Below are 20,643 nucleotides of genomic sequence, written 5' to 3'. Positions count from 1 at the left end.
TGTTCAATATATAGACTCCACTTCTGGATATCTACCCATGAGAAATGACACAGCATGCCCTCCCCCAAAGAAAACTAGAACGTTAATGCATTTTTTTGTTTTGTTTTTGTTTGTTTTTTTGTTTTTTTCGAGACAGGGTTTCTCTGTGTAGCTTTGCGCCTTTCCTGGAACTCGCTTTGGAGACCAGGCTGGCCTCGAACTCACAGAGATCCGCCTGCCTCTGCCTCCCGAGTGCTGGGATTAAAGGCGTGCGCCACCACCGCCCGGCGTTAATGCATTTTTATTGGTAACTACCCCAAATGCCCTTCAAGCAGATAAAGTGTGATCCTCTGTGTAGTGAGTCTGTACAATAGATACCGCTGAGGAACGAGGAGCTCACTGGTACAGTGTGAGGGAAATTTCATGGCTTCTGCTGACCGACATCAGAAAGGAAATCCACGCTGTGATAGTTCTGGAGAAGGCAGAGTTACAGGGACAGCCACTGGTTGCTAGCCATGGGCATGGGGGTGGACAGCAAAACTGCTTGAGGGGACTAAGGGAGAGTGATGACTGCTTTGAGACTCCATTGTGACCTGAGCATGCATGTGTCAACCCATCAAACTGTACAACAACAGTTAAATTTTGCTGTGTGTAAATTAAATTAAAATTCAAAACACAGAAACAGCCCTTACATGCACTCTTGCAGAACAGACAGCAAAATCCAGGAAAGGAAATCCAGCTAAAATCAGAAGTGGTACAGGAATAGGCGTGGGAACCACGGAGCATGAACTGTCTTTACTGCCTTGCTAGTTCTGGAGTTTCTGCAAATCAGTATTGGACAGGCTCAGTAGTTAGGAGCATATAATGCTGGTGTATAGGACCTCAGTTCGGTGCCCAGCACCCGAAATGGTCTTTAACTTAAGCTTCAAGATCTGACACCCTCTTCTGGCCTCTGTGGGCACCTGTATTCAGGTACACCCCATCCCCCAACACATTTACATATACTCATTGTTAAAGTCTTTTTTTTTTTTTTTTTTTTTTTTTTTTTAAAAAGAGTCAATCCGACATATGCGCACACACACGCGCCCACACACACAACTTAGGCTGTGGGAAGTCTGCATTGAGAATTTCATGACCAAGTAGCCACACTCACTTCTTCCTGCCTTCATGAGGTCTTCTGAGCTTGAAAAATGTTTCTAGAAAGCCTGAAACACTTAATCTGCAAGACTGGCTGCCTCTCACTCTGTGGGTAGCATTAGATACAGTTACCTTTGTCTCCATGTGAATGCTGGGCTTGGTTGGTTTGGTGTATGTGTGCACATGTGCAGAACCTCAGACATCTTCCTCATTGCTCTTTGCCTTATTATTGCCTTGGGACAGGGTCTCTCACTGAACTGGAATCTTGCTGTTTCGGATAAGCTGGCCAACCAGTGTGCCTGGTGATCCACCCATCTCTACCCTCTAATGTGGGGTTATAGGCACATGTGGCTGGGCCTGGCTTTTTATGTGGGTGCTGGGGATTCCAACTCCAGGCTTTGTGCTTTACTCAGCCTTCCCCTCGACCCTGAGGTGGATATTTAGGTACCACCAAATCATAATCATTTGTGTTCACTTATTTGACATTTAAGTTACTCCTAATTTATTCTGAACACACAATAAGTAAGATCACACAACCTTATTTCTTTAACAGATGCTTATACAAATAGACTTGGTTAGTCAACAGACATGAAGCCGTTTCCATGTTTCAAGAGATAGTAACCTGCTGGGTGGGGTGGCACACGCCTTTAATCCCAGCACTCAGGAGACAGAGGCAGGTAGATCTCTGAGTTCAAGGCCAGTCTGGTCTACAGAGTGAGTTCCAGGACAGCCAGGGCTACACAGAAAAATAAAGAATAAAAAAATATGGGCTGGGGGAGGGGTGTAGTAGCTGTATATGATGTCAGTGTGTGGGTACTCTTAGCCTTGGCCCTGTCACTGAGTGTACTTAAAACAACCGCAACAACAAGTTGAACTAAACTCAAGGAACTAAACAAGTCACACTCTGTATAAAGTAGGTCTAGGTATCGGTTTGACTCTAGGTGACAGAAATGTTAGCTTTTTTTTTGAAGGGAGCAGAAAGCAGAACTAGATTTCAACTAAAGCCTCTGTCAAACGACGACATCAAGCAGTTGGCAGTGATGCTCTCCAGCTGTAGAATGGGCCGACTTGTGTTTTTGTTCTTCTAGTTTTACAATGGAACAATGAGGTGTTTTATCGGCATAGCAAATATGTAGTGATTGTCAGGGTCTCTCCGTTGAACCCAGAGTTTTTCAGTAAGGCTAGCTGGCTACCTGGTTTGATCTGGGGAACCCATCTTTGACTCTCAGTGCTGGTTTTACAGATGGGCATCCACATTCCAGTCCTTGCCATTGCATAGCAGTGAGCCATCTCCTCAGCCCAAAGGGTCACAGAGGCCTTCCTTGTGGCTCTGGGCATGCTGGCTCCTCTCCCTAACATTTTCACTGTTTCCCCAGCCTAGGCTTTTGTGATTTCATACATTCCATAAAAACAGAGAAGTGTGAGTTTACCTGGATCCTGCTCAGTTAACATTAGCTAACTTCCTGTGTCCTTCCAGTAAGCAGACTTGGGAGTAATTTACTAATAATCTCAGCAACAAAAGACTATACAAATAATTCAAGCAATCCCTCATTTTAAGTTTGAGAAGCGCAGCTGCCTAGACAGCATTACCCTTTCCTCTGAAAGCTAAGGAGATGCCATGGATGTAGTGGCCTCACAACTTAGCAGTCCAGAGCTCTTAATGTTACCACACTTCATGTACCAGTGGAATTGCCGCTGGGAGCCAGGCAGTGGGCACATCCAGCCCTCTCAAGGCTGCTGACTATACAGTTATGGGCCAGGTCCCTTAATGCCCTCAGCCTTCAGTGCTCCCACTGAAAAGTCATCATTCTTCAGCTAGATGAGGTATGGGTTGGCTCAGTGATGGTACATGCAGTCTTACATTAGAGTCAGGCACCATTTAAGTATTCAGTAAATAGTGTGCTGTATCTAACTGGCCCATATTAATCACAGCCTCTCCATAATTCCTTTCCAGAAGGCATTTAATTCCACAGCTCAGTCAGTCATGTGCAGATGTCAAGCTGGTTGGCCTAAGGTTTGTCAATGACACCAGAAAGTATCATAACTGGCTGGTGATGGGTCTGTTACAGATCGCTCCAGCCGAAGCACCGGATGCTAAAGTGAGGATGGTGATTATCACTGGACCACCAGAAGCTCAGTTCAAGGTATGTGCTGTGGAGGGCACAGGTACCCAGAGGGAGCAAGATGCTGCTGCCTTCTCCAGCCCCTGCATCAGTGGGAATCCTAAAGATCAGAGTGGCGCCATGCCAGAATTCTATCACAAACATAAACCCGGAGCCTTTAGTTCTGTCTGTTGGATTACTGTCACTGTTGACAATGGTGGGACTTTAACGAGCCTTGTAAACCTGTCCTCAATGTCCCCTTCTGTCTTTAGTGGCCCCACAGCCCTTACAGTGGGCCCTTTTCTCTTAGCCTTCACTGTCCTAGGATTTTAGTTAGGAAGGCTGGAGTTATGATGGCATGTGGCCTGGCTTGACCTACTGCCCGTTTATTAGTATCTGGGGTCCTTTGGAGCTGGCAAAACTTGCATGTATTCTGAGGAGGAGACAACTCGACAGCTAGAGCCTCATTTCAAATCCTAGTTTGGTCATTTCCCACTTGTGTGACCTTAGACAAGTTACCGGCCTCCCCAGTTCCTCTTCCATAGATCGGACAGAAGCACCTCTCTCCCAGCTGTACGGTATAAGCAACATACACAGTGCTTAGACTAGTGCCTGAAACAGTAGCACAATCCCACGGGCTGGGCCCGGTGATGGCCAACTCTGAGCCATCAGCGAAGCCACTACAGCCACAGGTGCCTTCGTTCTAGTGAATGGTCAGTGTGGGGCGCCTTGTCTTAGGCAACGGCTAATTTCTACTCATTAATTCGATACCTACGTTCCTTACGTTACCTGTATTTATTTATGGGAAGCACATACATCATGGCTTGTATATGGAGGTCAGAGGCTAACTTGTGTGAGTCAGCCTTCTCCCACCACGTGGGTGCCGGGAACTGAGCTCAGGTTGCTGGGTTCAGTGGCAAGCACTTTCCCTGCTGAGCCCCTGAGCAGCCCAACACCTGTGTCGTGGTCCTGTGTCCACTAACAGATTCTCTCAGCTTTAGTCCCTGCTGTCTGCACACACCGTTACCCTGCCTGCAGCTCCCCTCACCGGCCTAGCTGGGAAGGACTAACCCAGAGCCTGGCTGTGCAAGTGCCCTGCCTTGACCTGTATCCCAGACCCTCTTCTCTGTTTTGTTTTAGCCATCAAAGAATTGAGTCAATGAAAATCCAAAGCTGCTTTCACATCCTTAGCAGAGAGAATAGAACACACAAATGCTTTGATATGATGAATGGCTACTGCTTACGCATCAAGGTGAAGTTCAGCCCTCCCAGCAGCCTTGTAGTCCATCAGTTCGTGCCGTAAATTGGAAATGTTAAGAACTGAGCTGAGTGTGATAGTTTCTAGCCTGTGAGAAACCATAGGCCTGATACCCACCACACATGCATGCACATATGGTACAGACATGCATGTAGGCAAACCACTCATACATATACAAATAGATTTAAAAAAATTTTATAGATTTTATTCATTTTTATTTTATGCATGAGTGTTTTACCTGTAATTATGTCTGTGTATCAAGTACATGCTCATAGACCAGGAAATGGCATCAGATCCCTAGAACTGTAGTTACAGAGGTTGTGAGCTATCATGTAGGTGCTGGGAATTGAACCTGGATCCTCTGGAAGAACATCCATTTCTCTTAACTGCTGAGCTATCTTCCCCAGCCCCAAAAATAAAACGAATGGGAGGGAGGAGCATGGAAGTGAATTTTGTCTTATCTCTGATCCCCTCAAATGAGCTGAGCATCTCTGCACCCATGACTATATGGCTATTTGGGCTTTTATTGTTTGGCTTAGCAGCTTGTCGGATTAGCCTAACCTCCCAACATAGACCTTTCTCCTTTGAAGTGTACAAAAAACACATTAACAGTTACACATACATGTAATATAGCATCTAGCTGTACAGTTCAGAGCCTGTTAGTGGAGTACCAGAAGTATCTATTTGGGGGGTAATGGGGTGGGGTGGGGCAGGATCTCACTCTGTAACCAAAGCTGGCCTGTTTGCAACAATGCTCCTCAGCCTCCCAAGTGCTGAGACTACCCCATCATCTGTCGTGGCCAGCATTTTAGCCTCCTACAGGGGAAAGCAGCTGAGTAAGTGCTGTTTTGGCTGGTGTCTGTCCCATTTAGACATGGGCTTGGCTCTCTGTGAACCTGGTGTCCCTGGCTATGTAGTTATTTCCTAGTTTCTTTAGCTCAAGAGAAATGTAATGTTTCTTATTGCCAGAGGACAGGGTTTAGGAGTGAGAATGGCCATTTCCCATAAAGTCATTTTTAATAGTCCTACTGTCTTTATTTTCAGCAGAATGCAGCTTATTCCTTGTAGCTGGTGTGCAGAGTGGGTCTCACAATGACGTCATTACAATGTGACTGTACTTTGCTCCCTGGTGACTCATTAGCCTATGAAGCACAGCTACTGTCGTTGGTCTTCATTCCAGATGCTGATGCACACTGCAGTGGATGTATATCCCAGGCTGATTTAGGCCGTCTTCAAAGTTAACCGACCTTTTGTTTCAAGTATGAATGACACTGATGGGCTGTATTGTCGTCTGCAGGCTCAGGGAAGAATTTATGGGAAAATTAAAGAAGAAAACTTCGTTAGTCCTAAAGAAGAGGTGAAACTTGAAGCTCACATTAGAGTGCCGTCCTTTGCTGCTGGCAGAGTTATTGGGAAAGGAGGCAAAACGGCAAGTACCCCGCAGGAGCCGCACCACGCGGGAAGAGCTCTGGCTAGTTGACAAAAGTGAGGCCATCTTGGCCAGGGTTTGGAGAAGTTCCCTTGTGACTGTAACCTGCTAGTGAGACGTCTGCCTATCAGACCAGGGACTTGCAAGGGGAGTCTAGCATTATCTGATGCATAGAACCTCAGCTTTTTATTCTATAAACCCTAAGTAGTTTAGTCTCCTCAACTAAGTCACTTCCAGATTTATAACTTTGGAGTAGCACAGAGCATGCACTGGATTTCTTTGGTCGGACCTTGGCTCTAGTCATGTTAAAATGGGACTGTAGCTCAGAGAACTGTTAATGGGTGAAGTGAACTGTGTCTGGTACATAGTAATTGCTTGGAAATAGGCCTCTAATGATTAGTGATAGGGTTTTATCTATTTCAGGTGAATGAACTCCAGAATTTATCAAGTGCTGAAGTTGTTGTCCCCCGTGACCAGACACCCGACGAGAACAACCAAGTCGTTGTCAAGATAACTGGCCACTTCTATGCTTGCCAGGCAAGTGGCTTCTCAAATGACAAGTTCTTAAGCTCTGTCATAGGGTCTTCCATTCCGTGTGTGTGTGTGAACCTCCTGGATGCTTAGGGTTCAAAGTGTTGGGTAGGATGTCAGAGTATGCTGTTCCTGCTGTTCCCCAGGCGGCCTTGAACTCCTAGGCTTCAGAGATCCCCATACCTCAGCTTCTGTCCTCAGGCACCACTGTGCCTGACTATGCTTGGCACATCTAGTTTTCCTTCAGCCAGCACACTGGTGAGTAGTTCAACTTGATGCCTTGAAAGAGTTAATTTTGGACTCGTAGACTCTATGAAGTCTGTCTTTTGTAGGTTGCCCAGAGGAAAATTCAGGAAATTCTGAATCAGGTGAAGCAGCACCAGCAGCAGAAGGCCCTGCAGAGTGGACCCCCTCAGTCAAGGCGGAAGTAAGGGCTCAGGAGACAGCCACCACAGAGGCAGATGCCAAACCAAAGACAGATTTGCTTAACCAACAGACGGGTCTGACCCATCCAGAATCACATGCGCGAGTATTTCCCTAGCCGGTTGTTTCTGAGGACCAGGCAACACGAACTCCTGTCTCTGTGAGAATGTATACTTTATGCTCTCTGAAATGTATGACACCCAGCTTTAAAAAAAAAAAAAAGAAAAAGAAAAAAAAAAGTGGGGGTAGGGAAAGAGAACTCCGCACTTCCCTTGTGATATCAAAGTCTCACAAACGTGCTAATTTTTAACATCCTCCATAATGCCAGAAATTGGCATAAATGGTACATTCACTAAATTCATCAAATAAATCAGAAAAAATAGACCGTTCCTAAGTCCAATTGTTGAAATTGGATCAAAGTAGAATTACCACAGGAACATGATGTTAAGCCATTAGAGTAGAACTGTCGTTTCCTGTTTCTCTAACACTAACGAGGATAACCGAAGGGAAGTGCTGACCGCTGTTGGCGGGGTATTAAGTGTGCATTTTTACTCAACTACCTCAGGTATTCAGTAATACAGTTAAAAGCAAAATTATTCCTTTTTTGAAAATTTTATATACTTTATAAAGAAACTCCAACCATTTTTTAAAAAAAAAATAAAATTTAACAGTTATCAGCTGATAGGCAAATAATTGAGAAAGGAATTTTACGTCTGGCTGGTGACAGTAAAGTTGGAAAATTAATTTTGCATTTTTTGAGCCTTTTGACAGTAGTTGGAAAGTCCAATAAATGTTCAAAGATACAGAGCAGTGCCTATTCTCGGAGAGCAGCAAAATCATGTATTCCTTTGTTTCTAGTTGGGATGGTTGCTGGGACTAACAGCAGAGTGGTGGCAGGTTTTGGAACGGCTAGTTTAAAGAGCTTCAGAAGACTTGGGATTTGTTTGGCTATGTGCGTGAATGCACGAATGCTTTGTGCTCCGTCATACACTATTGACAAAGCACGTCAATGACGGAATGCAGAATCTACACAAAATCAGCTTACGAACACACTTGAGATGAGGCGATGCTTTGGGGGGGCCAGGGGGTCAGGTGTGACTGTGAAGGCAACACAAGGCTCTGTCTCCGGGTGCCGGCACTGTCACGAGCCTGACGAAGCTCCGTGGAAGATGTTTTTGAAGCAGTGGCAGTCAGTCCACTGAAACTACTCCACGGACTGTAACAGGTTTCCACCTGCCCTGCTCCCCTGATGGGACGTCCAGGAGGGAGTGCAGCAAATGGTTTTGGGAAAAGGACTGGGGAGCCATCTGACGGTTGAAGTGAACCCTGTGTGGACACTTGTGGGGGGTCCTCAAGGCCATGCTGCTCTCTGAAATTGTTACTTTGTTCATAAGGTGGTTACAGTCATAGCCCACTGGCCTTGAGGGCATCTTGTAACCCTTCAAAAATCATTTTGCTTCATTTATGTTTCAAGATTAACTTCTACATGCTTTTAAGTTTTTCTGAATATCAGCATCATTTAGACATTATAAAAGTGATTTGAAATATTTTCCTAAACACTTTCATAAAACCAGTTTATTTTGTAGTTTTAACCAAAAAGTGCCCCTTTTACAATTGAATTCATCTAGCATTCATATTTTTTTCAAACGATGGATTTAAACTGCTTTAAAAAAAAAAAAAAAAGTGACCTTTTCTCCTGCTTTGATTCCAGGAGAGATGTGTTCAAGGCCAGAACTCTTCCTCAATATCTGGTTTCTCCAGTATTTGTTGTTGTTTTTTTAAACTGACAGGTGCTACATTTATATCTGCTGGTTTCAATTCTGCCATGTTTCACGTCTAGCCTTTTAACGTGGCAAATCATGTTTTACTTTCACTTAAGCATTAGTAGTCTGGAGTACCTGGCACTAAGTAATTCTGTACCTGAGTTTGTATTCACCATATACGGATCATTTCTCATCTATAATGTGCCCCAAATGCAGCTTCGTTTTCCAGGTACCTTGATGCAGAATAAAGTCTTCATCATAAGCCACAGCTTTTTGTAGTATGTTCTCAGCTGAGTGTTCTTGAATTCGTTCCTACGATTTGTATCTTACACTAGGCAGCAATCTACCAGTAAGTTGTTAGTTTTTTTGGTTTTTGTTTTCTTCAGCAGCCCCTGGTACATTAAAGTGAACCTTGATTATCCTATTTAATATGAACTAATAGCTACAGATTTGCATGGCTTTTCTTAATCATCTAAATATTCTACTTTCTTCTACCACTTGGGAGTATTCCATGGTCAATAAGATTTACATTTAAACAAATGTAATAATCCGCACAGAGAACTTGAGTTAATCTTGGCCATCGTGCTAGTAATCCTAGTAGGATCTCCAAAGTAAAGGCAGTGTGCTGAAGAACTGGGACTGGATACTGGCTCTTGGTCTGTGAGCTCATTTTCCTAGTCTCTGCATGGCCGTCATCAGCATGAATGTCCAAGAGGTAGACAAAACTTGCAGTAACCCTGCAGACAGGGCTAAGACCTGCACTTGCAGATGGCTCAGTCACATCTAAGGGACGAAAGGCATCACTCTGTTTCATTCACATTGAACTCCACTGGAGTCAGGGATAAGGTGTCATCTTCTAGTCCAAGAATGAAGTCTTCAGGTAACGTCTCAGCTGCTATTTGAGCTAACTGGTCATCAAAAGAACGTAGAGTCCATAGTTTCTCTAATTCATAGGTTTCTCTGGTTTCTGGAAGCATCAAATGGACCACCATACTGCCTATGAGGAACAGGTAAAAATTACAACCAAGAAAATTCATTTGCTTATATTTTAATCAATGCATCTGTCCCTCACCTTGGACTTCTGGGCAAATAATCCACCCCCTTCCTGCAATGTGATGCTGTGCTTTTGTTAGCATATCCGCCACTAAGCATGGGAATGAGGTCAATGACCGTTGTTAACCTTATCCAACGGAATGTAAGTTGGTCTGCTAGGTTCCTCTGGTCATACCCTCAACAACTGTCTCTCAGGTTTTACTTTTCTGCACATCCTGTGAGCAAAGAGGGTTTCAAAGACAATAGTTCTATAAGATAGGGCTTGCCTTCGGGACAAAGGACAGCTCTGCTCATAGCGATGCTTCAGTGTCTATAGACAGTTGTGACTGTCCTAACTGGAGAGAGGGCAGTGGCTACTGCTAATAAGCATCCTGTTCTGCAGTATTCAAGATGTTCCCCAAGCTCACAGCAAAAACATTGACCAAAACACGAATGTGACAAAGCCGAGAAGCCCTGGTTTACAGCCTTGCTGTCTCACACACAGCACAGCAAGTGGGCTTGCTTCTTCCATAAAAAGACTTGGTATACATGTTCTCTGGCCGCACAGTTTATGATGCTGGTTACCACCATGCTGCAAGAAACACACTGCCTTTTCACAATGGCCTTGTTTTCGTGAAATTGGAAAGACAACTTGTTAGGTTGTGAGCTGGCTAGTTTCACGTCAACTTGACACAAGCTATGGTCACCTGGGAAGAGGGAACCTCAATTGAGAAAACGCCTCAAGATTGGGCTGTAAGCAGGCAAGCCGATAGGGCCTTTAATTAGTGATTTATGCTGTGATGCCATCTCTGGAGTGGTGGTCCTGGGTTCTGTAAGAAAGCAGACTCAGCAAGCCATGAGTAAGCCAGTAAAGCAGCTCCCCTCCATGGCCTCTTCATCAGTTCCTGCCTCTAGGTTCCTTCTTGCCCGAATGGCTTTTCAACGATCAACTGTTATATGGAAGTGTGAGACAAATCCTTTTCTCCCCAAGTTACGTTTGGTCATGGTGTTTCAGCACAGCAATAGTGACCTTAGCTAACTACGGCAGCTTGCAAGTAGGCTAAAATCTCAGACACCTGCCTCCTGGCCCCCAAGTAAGCATACAGCTATTGTTTTCCCTGAGTACAGAACTGGCTGGGAGGTGTTTTGAAACTGGTATATTAATATACCTGTCGCTCATCTCTGTGGCTCCTTATACTATAGGCATATAGTTATGTTTTCTACTAAGAGTGTATACCCAGAGTACTTTGGTTAGGCAAAGCTTTCACATGTGAATACCACCACCTGAGCTATAATTAAATCAAACATTATTACTTGAAACACATTTCAAAAATCTTACATTAATATGCACAAAGCAATTTTATTTCTATCTTTTTGTAGCTTAAATAATGGGTATTTATTTGTAAACTGCGCAACAGTAACTTACCAAAATCCACACATAGCCAGTCATCCGTGTCCTTCCCCTCAATCTTGACATACGGATCACTTCTACATTTCAGGTGTTTATACTAGGGGGAAAAAGCAGGCCATACATTTAGGAGAGAGTCTCTGTGTCTACTTAAGACCTAGTGAGTTTTCTTGGACTGAATTTGGGGACTAGCTAATTCATTTCTCACAGCCATCATAGGCAATTATGATTGCCCCATGATTCATAATTTAGAGAGTAACATTTACTAAGTTGAAGACAAAGGTCTAAAATGTGGAGGAAATTGGAACACTGGAAAACAATCAAATATTTGAATGCTGGGTGTGGTGGCGTAAACCTTTAATCCCAGCACTGGGAAGCAGAGGCAGGCAGATCTCTGTGAGTTCAAGGTCAGCCTGGTCTACAGAGCAAGTTTTAGGACAGGCACCAAAACTACATGGGGGGGTGGGCAGAGGGGAAGGAAGGAAATATTTGAAATGAAGGAGATGGTCAATCAATAAAAAAAACCATAAGACTGGCCATCATTAACAGACAAGGCTATGCATAAGAACACTTCTATTATGACCAAATGGACTCCATCCAAGAAAAGCAAGATTAGTTCAACATACAAAAAAAAAAATCAATAAATACAATATACCATATAAATAAACTGAACTGATCCTGGAAAGGTTCAGCATGCCTTCATAATAAAAGTTCTGGAGACTTTAGGAATAGACAGAACATACCTCAAAATAACCAAGGCTACTACATATAACAAACTGGCCAACATTTTGTTAAATGGAGACACACAGTATTTCCTCTAAAATCGATCAAGACAAGGATGCCCATTCATCCCTCTTATTTGATATAGTACTCTAAGTCTCAGCTGTAGCGATTAGGTAAGAAAAAGACCTAAGAAATAAAATAGGACCAGGCCAGACGTGATGTCCCATGCCTTAATCCCAGCACTTGGAGGCAGAGTCAGGCAGATCTCTGAGTCTGAAGCCAGTCTGGGCTCCAGAATAAGTCCCAGTACAGCCATACACAGAGAAACCCTATCTTGAAAAACCAAAAAGAAAAAAAAGACAAACTAACTTTGCAGGAAAGTTGGGTGTGATAGCACTCGTCTTTAATCCCAGCACTCAGGAGGCCTCACAGTTGAAACTTTGTTTCCAAAAAAAAAAAAGCAAACCAACCCCCTAAAAAGAGGCAAACGTGACTACATAGAAGACCTTAGAGTCTACTAGAAAACTCTTGAGCCTAATGAAACTTCAAGCTGCAGAATACAGTCAATCCGTACACACATATCTTTAATTACCTTCCTATATACCAACAATGTACTGAGAAAGCAACTGTATACACACATCTTTAATCACCTTCATATATACCAACAGTGTACTCTCAGAGAAAGCAATTGTATACACACATACACACATATTTAATTACCTTCATATATACCAACAGTACACCAACAGTGTACTCTCAGAGAAAGCAACTACACACACACACCTTTAATTACCTTCATATATACCAACAATGTACTCTCAGAGAAAGCAACTATATATACATACACACATATATATCTTTAATCACCTTCATATATACCAACAATTTACTCAGAAAGCAACTATATATACACACACACGTATCTTTAATCACCTTCACATATACCAACAGTGTACTCTCAGAGAAAGCAATTGTATATACATACACACACACACACACACACACACACACACACACTTTAATCACTTTCATATATACCAACAGTGTACTCTCAGAGAAAGCAATTGTACACACACACACCCTTTAATCACCTTCATATATACCAACAGTGTACTCTCAGAGAAAGCAATTGTATACATACACATACACACACACACACACATACACCTTTAATCACCTTCATATATACCAACAGTGTACTCTCAGAGAAAACAACTAGGGAAAACATCCCATTAAAAATAACTAAGCCAGACTGGAGAAATGGCTCAGAGGTTAAGAGCACTGGCTGCTCTTCCAGAGGACCCGGGTTCAATTCCCAGCACCCACATGGCAGCTCACAACTGTCTGTAACTCCAGTTCTAGAGAATCTGACACTCTCACACCAATGCACATAAAATAAAGTTAAATAAATTTAAAAAACAAAAACATAAAAACTAAGCCGGGGGCTGGAGAGATGGCTCAGAGGTTAAGAACACTGGCTGTTCCTCCAGAGGTCCTGAGTTCAATTCCCAGCACCCACATGGTGGCTCACAACCATCTGTAATGAGATCTGGCTCCCTCTTCTGGCATGCAGGGATGCATGCAGACAGAACATTGTATACATAATAAATAAATAAATCTTAAAAAAAAAAAAACCTAAGCCAGGCGCCTTTAATCCCAGCACTCAGGAGGCAGAGGCAGAGGCAGATCACTGACTTTGAGACCAGCCTAGTCTAGTCTACAGAGTGAGATCCAGGATAGCCTGTCTCAAAAACAAAACAAAATAAAAACAAAAAACATTAAATAATTAGGAATGTATCACTCCACAGAAGAGGAAGAGCTCTACAACAGAAACTTCAGGACACTGAAAAATCACAGAAGACACTCAGAAGGAAAGACATCTCCTGCTCCTGGATTGGCAGAAGTGCGAAAACGGCTTTACTGCCGGAGTTAATTTACTAATTTAATGCAACACCTACCAAAATTCCAGTGTCATATTTCACAGGTTTAAGAAAAAAAAGGATTTATGTGGACCAAAAGGCCACAAACAGCCAAAGCAATCCTAAGAAGTAAGAACAATGCTGACCTCAAACTATACCAGAGTTATTGTGATAAAGACAGCCTGTCACAGGTAGAAAAACAGACAAGTAGGGGCTAGAGAGTTGGCCCTGTAGTTAAGAGCATGTACTGCTTTTGAAGGCCCTGAGTTCAGTTCCCAGCACCCACACGGTAGCTCATAACCATTGGTAACTCCAGTTCCAGGGGGTCAAACACCATCTTCTGACCTCCAAGGGCACCAGGCACACAAGCGCTGCACATACATACATGCAAGTGAACTCTGACACATAAAGATTTAAAAGTCTAAGAAAATCACAGTAAATAGATTTGCAGACCAATGGGATAGAGAGGACCCAGAAATAAAACTGTGCTATGTCTACTTAATTTCAAAAGAGATACAAACAGATGGGGAAAAAGCTGATTCAACAAATGGTGCTGGTGATACTGGACATCTACCTACAGAAGAATTAGATTAGACTGATATCTTCCACCTTATACAAATATCAACTGAACTCGTGGATCCAAAGCTTTCAAACAGGGAACACTGGAACTTTTAAAAGAAAAACATAGGGGTAGGCAAGACACTGAGGTAGGCAAGAATTTCTGAAAGGAACATCAACTGCACAGGAACTAGCCCCAAGTTCAACAGATTAGGGTACATGGAAATAAAAGACTTTGGTTGGCCGGGCGGTGGTGGCGCACGCCTTTAATCCCAGCACTCGGGAGGCAGAGGCAGGCGGATCTCTGTGAGTTCGAGGCCAGCCTGGTCTCCAAAGCGAGTACCAGGAAAGGCGCAAAGCTACACAGAGAAATCCTGTCTCGAAAAACCAAAAAAAAAAAAAAAAAAAAAAAAAGACTTTGGTTGATTTCACTATGAAGGTAGCTGTTTGAGTCAGGCCCTGAAGCACCGCCCCTCACGGTAGCAGGTAACTGTTACACCTGCCTATGACCTTGAGGTACATGCCCCTGGAGCGTGGCAGCTGGGGGGGGGGGGAGACACAGGACGGGACAACGACCCACTTACACAGCTGTCTTTTCTGCTATCTCATGGGGAGACGGGGGCAGAGCTCACCAGAGTACAGCATTGGACCGTGCCTCACTCTTCCAGGATCCTATGACAAATTCTTTTATTCTGTCTTGTGAGTTAACCCCCAAATAGATTCCTTTGATCATTAAGCAGACTCTGTGGATTGCTAGCGACATAATCCCATTATCGTGATGTTTATTATTCACAAGTTATTGATAATAAATTTTAATTTAAAAAAAGTTAAAAACAGAATATGATCCAAATATTACACCTCTAGGTGTACACCCAAAATAATTAAAACCAAGAACATGACTAGATAGTTCTACGCCCATATTTAAAGTAGCATTCACAATGGCCAAAAGCTGGGCACAACCTAAGTGTCCATCACTGGGTGAATGAATAACCAAGAAGGTAAGTGTACATACACACACAAAGTAGGATGTAACTCAACCTTTGAAAGAAAGAAGTGGGCTGAGGTGTAGCTTCAAGGCAGATCACTAGGACTCAAAGGTCATGGGATCAATCCCATCACTGAACAAGGAAAAACAAAACAAAACCTGGTACTTACCTTGACAATACAACTTGAGTGAAATAAACTAGTCATAAAAGGCCAAATGCTATGTGATTCTACTTGTAAGATACTAAGAGTCAATTTTTTTCATTTTTATTTATTTATTTTTCTGTTATCAGCTTGATACAGTATAAATTCTTATCCTAATAGTGAAATGTTTCACTGAGGCTTGCCCAGTAATTGAGTAAAACCAAAACTTATTATAAACCACAGTCATTCTAGGGTCCCCCCTGCTATGTAGCCTCCCTGGTTTTGTGGGTTGCAGTCTGATTGTTCTTTGCTTTATATCTAGTATCCACTTATGACTTAGTACATACCATGTTTGTCCTTCTGGGTTTGGGTTACCTCACTCAGGATGATATTTTCTAGTTCCATCCATTTGCCTACAAATTTCATGCTGTCATTGTTTTTCTCTGCTGAGTAGTACTCCATTGTGTATATGTACCACATTTTCTTAATCTATTCTTCAGTTGACGGGCATCTAGTTTGCTTCCAGGTTCTGGCTATTATAAATAGTGCTGCTATGAACATAGTTGAGCATGTATCTTTGTGGTATGATTGAGCATTTCTTGGGTAGATGCCCAATGGCACAGGAGATCACTTCCTAAATATAACACCAGCAGCATAGACACTGAGCACAATTAATAAATGGGACCTCTTGAAACTGAGAAGCTTGTGTAGGGCAAAAGACACAGTCAATAAGACAAAAAGACAGCCTACAGAATGGGAAAAGACCTTCACCAACCCCACATCTGACAGAGACTGATCTTCAAAGTATATAAAGAACTCAAGAAACTAGACATCAAAATGCTGAACAATCCAATTTAAAAAAATGGGCTAAAGAGCTAAACAGAGAATTCTCAAAAGAAGAATCATAAATGGCTGAAAGACATTTAAAGAAATGCTCAACATCCTTAATCATCAGAGAAATGCAAATCAAAATGACTCTGAGATACCACCTTACACCTGTCAGAATGGCTAAGATCAAAAACACTAATGACAGTCTATGTTGGAGAGGATGTGGAGCAAAGGGAACACTCCTTCACTGTTGGTGGGAATGCAAACTTGTACAACCACTGTGGAAATCAGTATGGTGGTTTCTCAGAAAATTGGGAATCCCGATCTACCTCAAGACCCAGCCATACCACTCTTGGGCATAAAAGTCAAATTCTTAAGAGACAAAGGCCCGGCGGTTGTGGCGCACACCTTGGGAGGCAGAGGCAGGCAGATCTCTGTGAGTTCGAGGCCAGCCTGGTCTACAGAGTGAGTTCCAGGACAGGCTCCAAAGCTACACAGAGAAACCCTGTCTCGAAGAAAAAAAAAAAGAGAGAGAGAGAGAGAAAGTAGAATGTAGTTACACAAGAAGAGAGAATAGGGAGTTACTGTCTAATGGGCAAGAATTTCAGTTCTCAGTTGGGTGGTGGTGGTGGTGCATGCCTTTAGTCCCAGCATTTAGGAGGCAGAGGCAGATGGATCTCTGTGAGTTCAAGGCCAGCCTGGTCTACAGAGTGAGTTCCAGGACAGCCAGGGCTACACAGTGACACCCTGTCTCAAATAAAATAAAATAAAATAAATCCTCCTCTATCATATTGCACCAGGTCTGCTTTCCAACACATTTTTATTTTATAAGCCTTTTCTAAGCATCCTCAGTTGTTCTTAACTGCCTTTTCCTTGACCCATTTTTAACAAGAGTGGTCTATTCCCCTGAAGAATGGAGCCACATCTTCCAGAAGCTGCTGTATATGTACTTTTTCCTGTTCTGAATCACATTCAATTGGAAAACGCATTCTCTTCCTTTTACACCTGGGAATTCACCGGGCAAGGACACCTTTATTTCACTTTTACCTTCCCAATACTGCAGAGGGTTTGGAGAACACCTTGGCAGATGGACCTGGGCTATGGTAGCTGAACAAGGTGGATTAAGCCAGCTAGAGAGCAGAGTCCCTCTGTTAAACAAAACACCTTTCCTAAGTTGCTTTTGATCATGGTTGTTCCATAGCAACAGAAAGCAAACCAGAACAAGAAGCATTGCCTAGAACTTTTTGAAAATTATGAAAATTTATATGGCTGTCCATTGAGGCAGAAATCACAGCCACATGTGGAAACTGTCTGAAATGTGGCTAGTATAACTGAAGACCTGTATTTCCAAGTCTGATCCACATTTGAATAGCCATTTCTGGAAATGGAGAAAGGGCTCAGCAGTTAAGAGCACTTGCTGCTCTAGCAGAGGACCTGTTTGGCAGCCACATTTGGTGACCTGTGCATATACTCACACAGAGGCATACACATCCATATAATTTAAAGTATTTGTTTGTTTTTGGAGGCAGGGTTTCTCTGTGCAGTCCTAACTGTCCTGGAACTCACTTTGTAGACCAGGCTGGCCTTGAACTCAGAGATCTGCCTGTCTCTGCCTCCCAAGTGCTGAAATTAAAGATAAAAATGGGGTCACCACACCTGGCTAATTTAAAATGATTTTAAGGGCCGGAGAGTTGGCTCAGAGGTTGATAGCACTTGGGCTCAATTCCAGGCAACTACATGGCAACTCACAGCTTCCTTTAACTCCAGTTCTAGGGGATCACACACTTTCCTCTGACACTAGGCATACACATAAAATACAAATATTTACATCTTTTAAATAAATGTTAAAAAGCTGTCAATGGCCACTTGTGGATAGAGGCTATCATACTGGTGCTGTTCTAGAACACTCTGATATGTACTGTCTTGTGGCTTGTTTCAGGGTATTAATTTTTCCCATCACAAAAGACAAGAATTAGAAATACCTGGTCTCAACAGAGCTAAATACTTGTTCCCAAGCCTTTCACTATGGAAAACCATAAAATGACTCTTAGAAATTCTGAAATCTGGGCTTTCTCCATAACCTTTCATGGTTACGGAGTAATACACCCCAAGTGTTACTCCCACCCAACGTACTAACGTCATTCTCTAGTTAAAGGTTCAAAACAAAAGCCAGCTTCCTACCATCTTCACAATGTAGTAGGCCATAGCGTGTAAGTGTCGGCTGGAAGTCCCACTACCGATGACAAAGTAGTCTGTGTATCTCATTTCTGGAGGAACCTTGATCACACAAATGTCTCTTGCATTTTCTTGCCTCAGAAGTGAAACCAGCATGTCGATGTCAAACTTGGCGCCAATGTGATCTGAAATGCAGAAGTACTTGAGTCAGATGGCCAAGGAAAAAGCAGACCTGCAGATATCCAGAGAAGCAGACTGACACAGAAGTCTCCTGGAGGGGAGCATTGCTCCTCCAAGAGTGTATTTATATCCAAAATGATTAGGTGAACACCAGGCAGGAGGATTCCAAGTTCAAAGCTGGCCTGAGCAACTCAGACAATGTCTAAAAAATTAAAACAAACAACAAAAAAAGCCTGAGAATGTGGATCAGTGGAGGAATACTTGCCTAGCATGCAGAAGGCCCTGGGTCCAATACCCAATACCATCTACACTCAAAACAAAACCAACCAAAAATCGGCTCAAAACTGAAGTTGGGCAGCAGTTTTGTACAGCACAGCTCAGCTTTTCTAGGCAGAATGCGGATATCACACAGACACTGAATACACCTATTAGCAAATGGAAGCGGTAGCAAATGCCTTCTATCCCTTAGGACTGAAATGAACAGTATACAGCAAATGCAGAGATGCTACACAGCAGCACGACTTGGGGAGATGATGATATCCTGGGGCATGGGCATGTTACATCGAATCACAGCTACAAAGCTTACTGAACTGTAATTGGGAGACAGGTGGGTTCTCAAGCAGTATCTGGTCCACAGCTCTCAACGGTATGAAGAAACAAGTGCTGCTGAGACCAATCAGTAAGAGTTAACAGTATAAGTGGGTCTCATTTTCAAACATTATGTTTTTCTTCTTTTTCTTTTTGTTAGAGATTTAGACACTTTGTTCTAAAAACGAATACTGAGTGGATAAATTTGTAATATTTCTAAGTTCAAATCCGACTCCAAAGGACCTGGAAGTCCATCAAAGGCTCACCCTCTCATATTCTATTATCTCTCAGTATGTTGTTGATACTGACCTTCTCTCATGCTTCTAAAACCGCTGGCAATAACTCAAGGATCTTACGTGGACCCCAACTCCTCTTAGAACTTACACTGGCCGGAGCTCCAGGCTGCTCAGAATCTTCACTCCCCAACACTCTCAAAAATCCATTTCCTACGACCCTGGGTAGATCCTAAGGAGGGGTGAGAACCCTGGAGCTGCGATGCCAAGGGTCGGGTGTGACTAGCCATGTGGGCCGGGGTTTTGAAGACCGCACGTCTGTCTCCTGGCCTCCCGGGCTTTTCGCCCGGGAGGAAAGTTGGCGCCAGCCACCTCAGTCCCTCCGAGCACTGCGTAAGTTCTGCGACTCAGCCCCGAAGCGCACAGAGCAGCTCAGGGCCCCCTGGGTCAGACGGGGCCACTAGCTGTCCTGCCCGCGTACCTGCGGCTGCCGGCTGCGGGCGAGCCTCGCCATCGCTCCGCTCCTCCGGCTGAGGCCCACGGTGCAGGCCGCGCGCCAGCCTCGGGGTCAGGCCGGTCGCGGGCCCCGCCGAAAGCCATCGCTCTGCCAGCCGAGGAAGCCGGGGAGCCGAAGACACCGCCGGGCCCGCTCGCTGCGAGACCACCCTGCGCCAGAGCAGCGGGCCCAGACGCCGCGCAGGCGACCAGCCGGGACCCATGGCTGCAGCCGCGACTTCTCTGGGGGGAGGGCCCTCAGAGCGGCGCCGGGATTTACGTCATGGTGTGGGCGGGGCCGGGGCCGAAAGCGGAAGTTAGGACGGATTGGCTGAGGCACAGTTTATATTAAGGAGTGAAAGGGAGCGACGATGTCCTGCGCCTTTGAGTTCGAGGCCAAGCTGGTCTAAAGCGCGAGTTCCAGGACAGCTAGGGTTACATAGAGAAAAACCCTGTCTCAAAAAAAAAAAAAAAGGTGAGTCCAAGTAATCTGTATGGGACTAGAGAGATGGCTCAGCAGTTAAAATTACTGTCTGCTCACAGAGGATCTGAGTTCAATTCCCAGCACCCACAGGGTGGTTCACAACCATCTATAATGAGATCTGATGTTCTCTTCTATCTAATGCCCTTTTCTGTTATATAGGCATACATACAGATAGAACACTCATAAAATAAATAAACAAACAAATAACAAAAGCATTCCTACATCTCTAATCTCTCTCCTCTCCCTCACTCCCCTCTTCCCTCCTCCCCC

At 43.8% G+C, this 20,643-nt stretch overlaps 2 protein-coding genes across 2 annotated transcripts in view; one reads left to right on the top strand and one right to left on the bottom strand.

The window, feature by feature from the left end:
- Igf2bp3 (insulin like growth factor 2 mRNA binding protein 3) overlaps window positions 1-8,890 on the top strand; it is a 143,684-nt gene extending 134,794 nt beyond the window's left edge. The window contains exons 12-15 of the mRNA XM_052720269.1: window positions 3,186-3,260; window positions 5,774-5,905; window positions 6,329-6,442; window positions 6,769-8,890. Of these exons, the coding sequence (XP_052576229.1) occupies window positions 3,186-3,260; window positions 5,774-5,905; window positions 6,329-6,442; window positions 6,769-6,867 (420 nt within the window). The 3' untranslated portion in view covers window positions 6,868-8,890. The remainder of the gene's footprint in view (window positions 1-3,185; window positions 3,261-5,773; window positions 5,906-6,328; window positions 6,443-6,768) is intronic.
- Malsu1 (mitochondrial assembly of ribosomal large subunit 1) lies at window positions 8,417-20,154 on the bottom strand. The gene is made up of 4 exons (XM_052720268.1): window positions 19,876-20,154; window positions 18,400-18,578; window positions 11,081-11,162; window positions 8,417-9,619 (listed from the first exon to the last, which is right to left on the bottom strand). The coding sequence occupies exons 1-4, from the start codon at window positions 20,111-20,113 to the stop codon at window positions 9,423-9,425; spliced, it is 696 nt and encodes a 231-aa protein (XP_052576228.1). The 5' UTR covers window positions 20,114-20,154; the 3' UTR covers window positions 8,417-9,422.
- Window positions 20,155-20,643: the final 489 nt, after the last annotated feature.

Source organism: Peromyscus californicus, unplaced genomic scaffold, assembly GCF_007827085.1.
Source record: "Peromyscus californicus insignis strain IS unplaced genomic scaffold, ASM782708v3 Scaffold_6__1_contigs__length_162567912, whole genome shotgun sequence".
In the NCBI taxonomy this organism is placed as follows: domain Eukaryota; kingdom Metazoa; phylum Chordata; class Mammalia; order Rodentia; family Cricetidae; genus Peromyscus; species Peromyscus californicus.
This window is presented reverse-complemented; position numbering and strand designations above follow the sequence as displayed.

Bases quoted from the DNA above. Each gene is read 5' to 3' on its own strand.
- Malsu1 (XM_052720268.1), bottom strand. From the start codon at position 20,113: ATGGGTCCCGGCTGGTCGCCTGCGCGGCGTCTGGGCCCGCTGCTCTGG. The intron at 18,579-19,875 runs GTACGCGGGCAG...TCTGCATTTCAG, and splicing joins CCCGCAGCCGGCAGCCGCAG to ATCACATTGGCGCCAAGTTT. The intron at 9,620-11,080 runs GTAAGTTACTGT...TGTTCCTCATAG, and splicing joins CTGGCTATGTGTGGATTTTG to GCAGTATGGTGGTCCATTTG.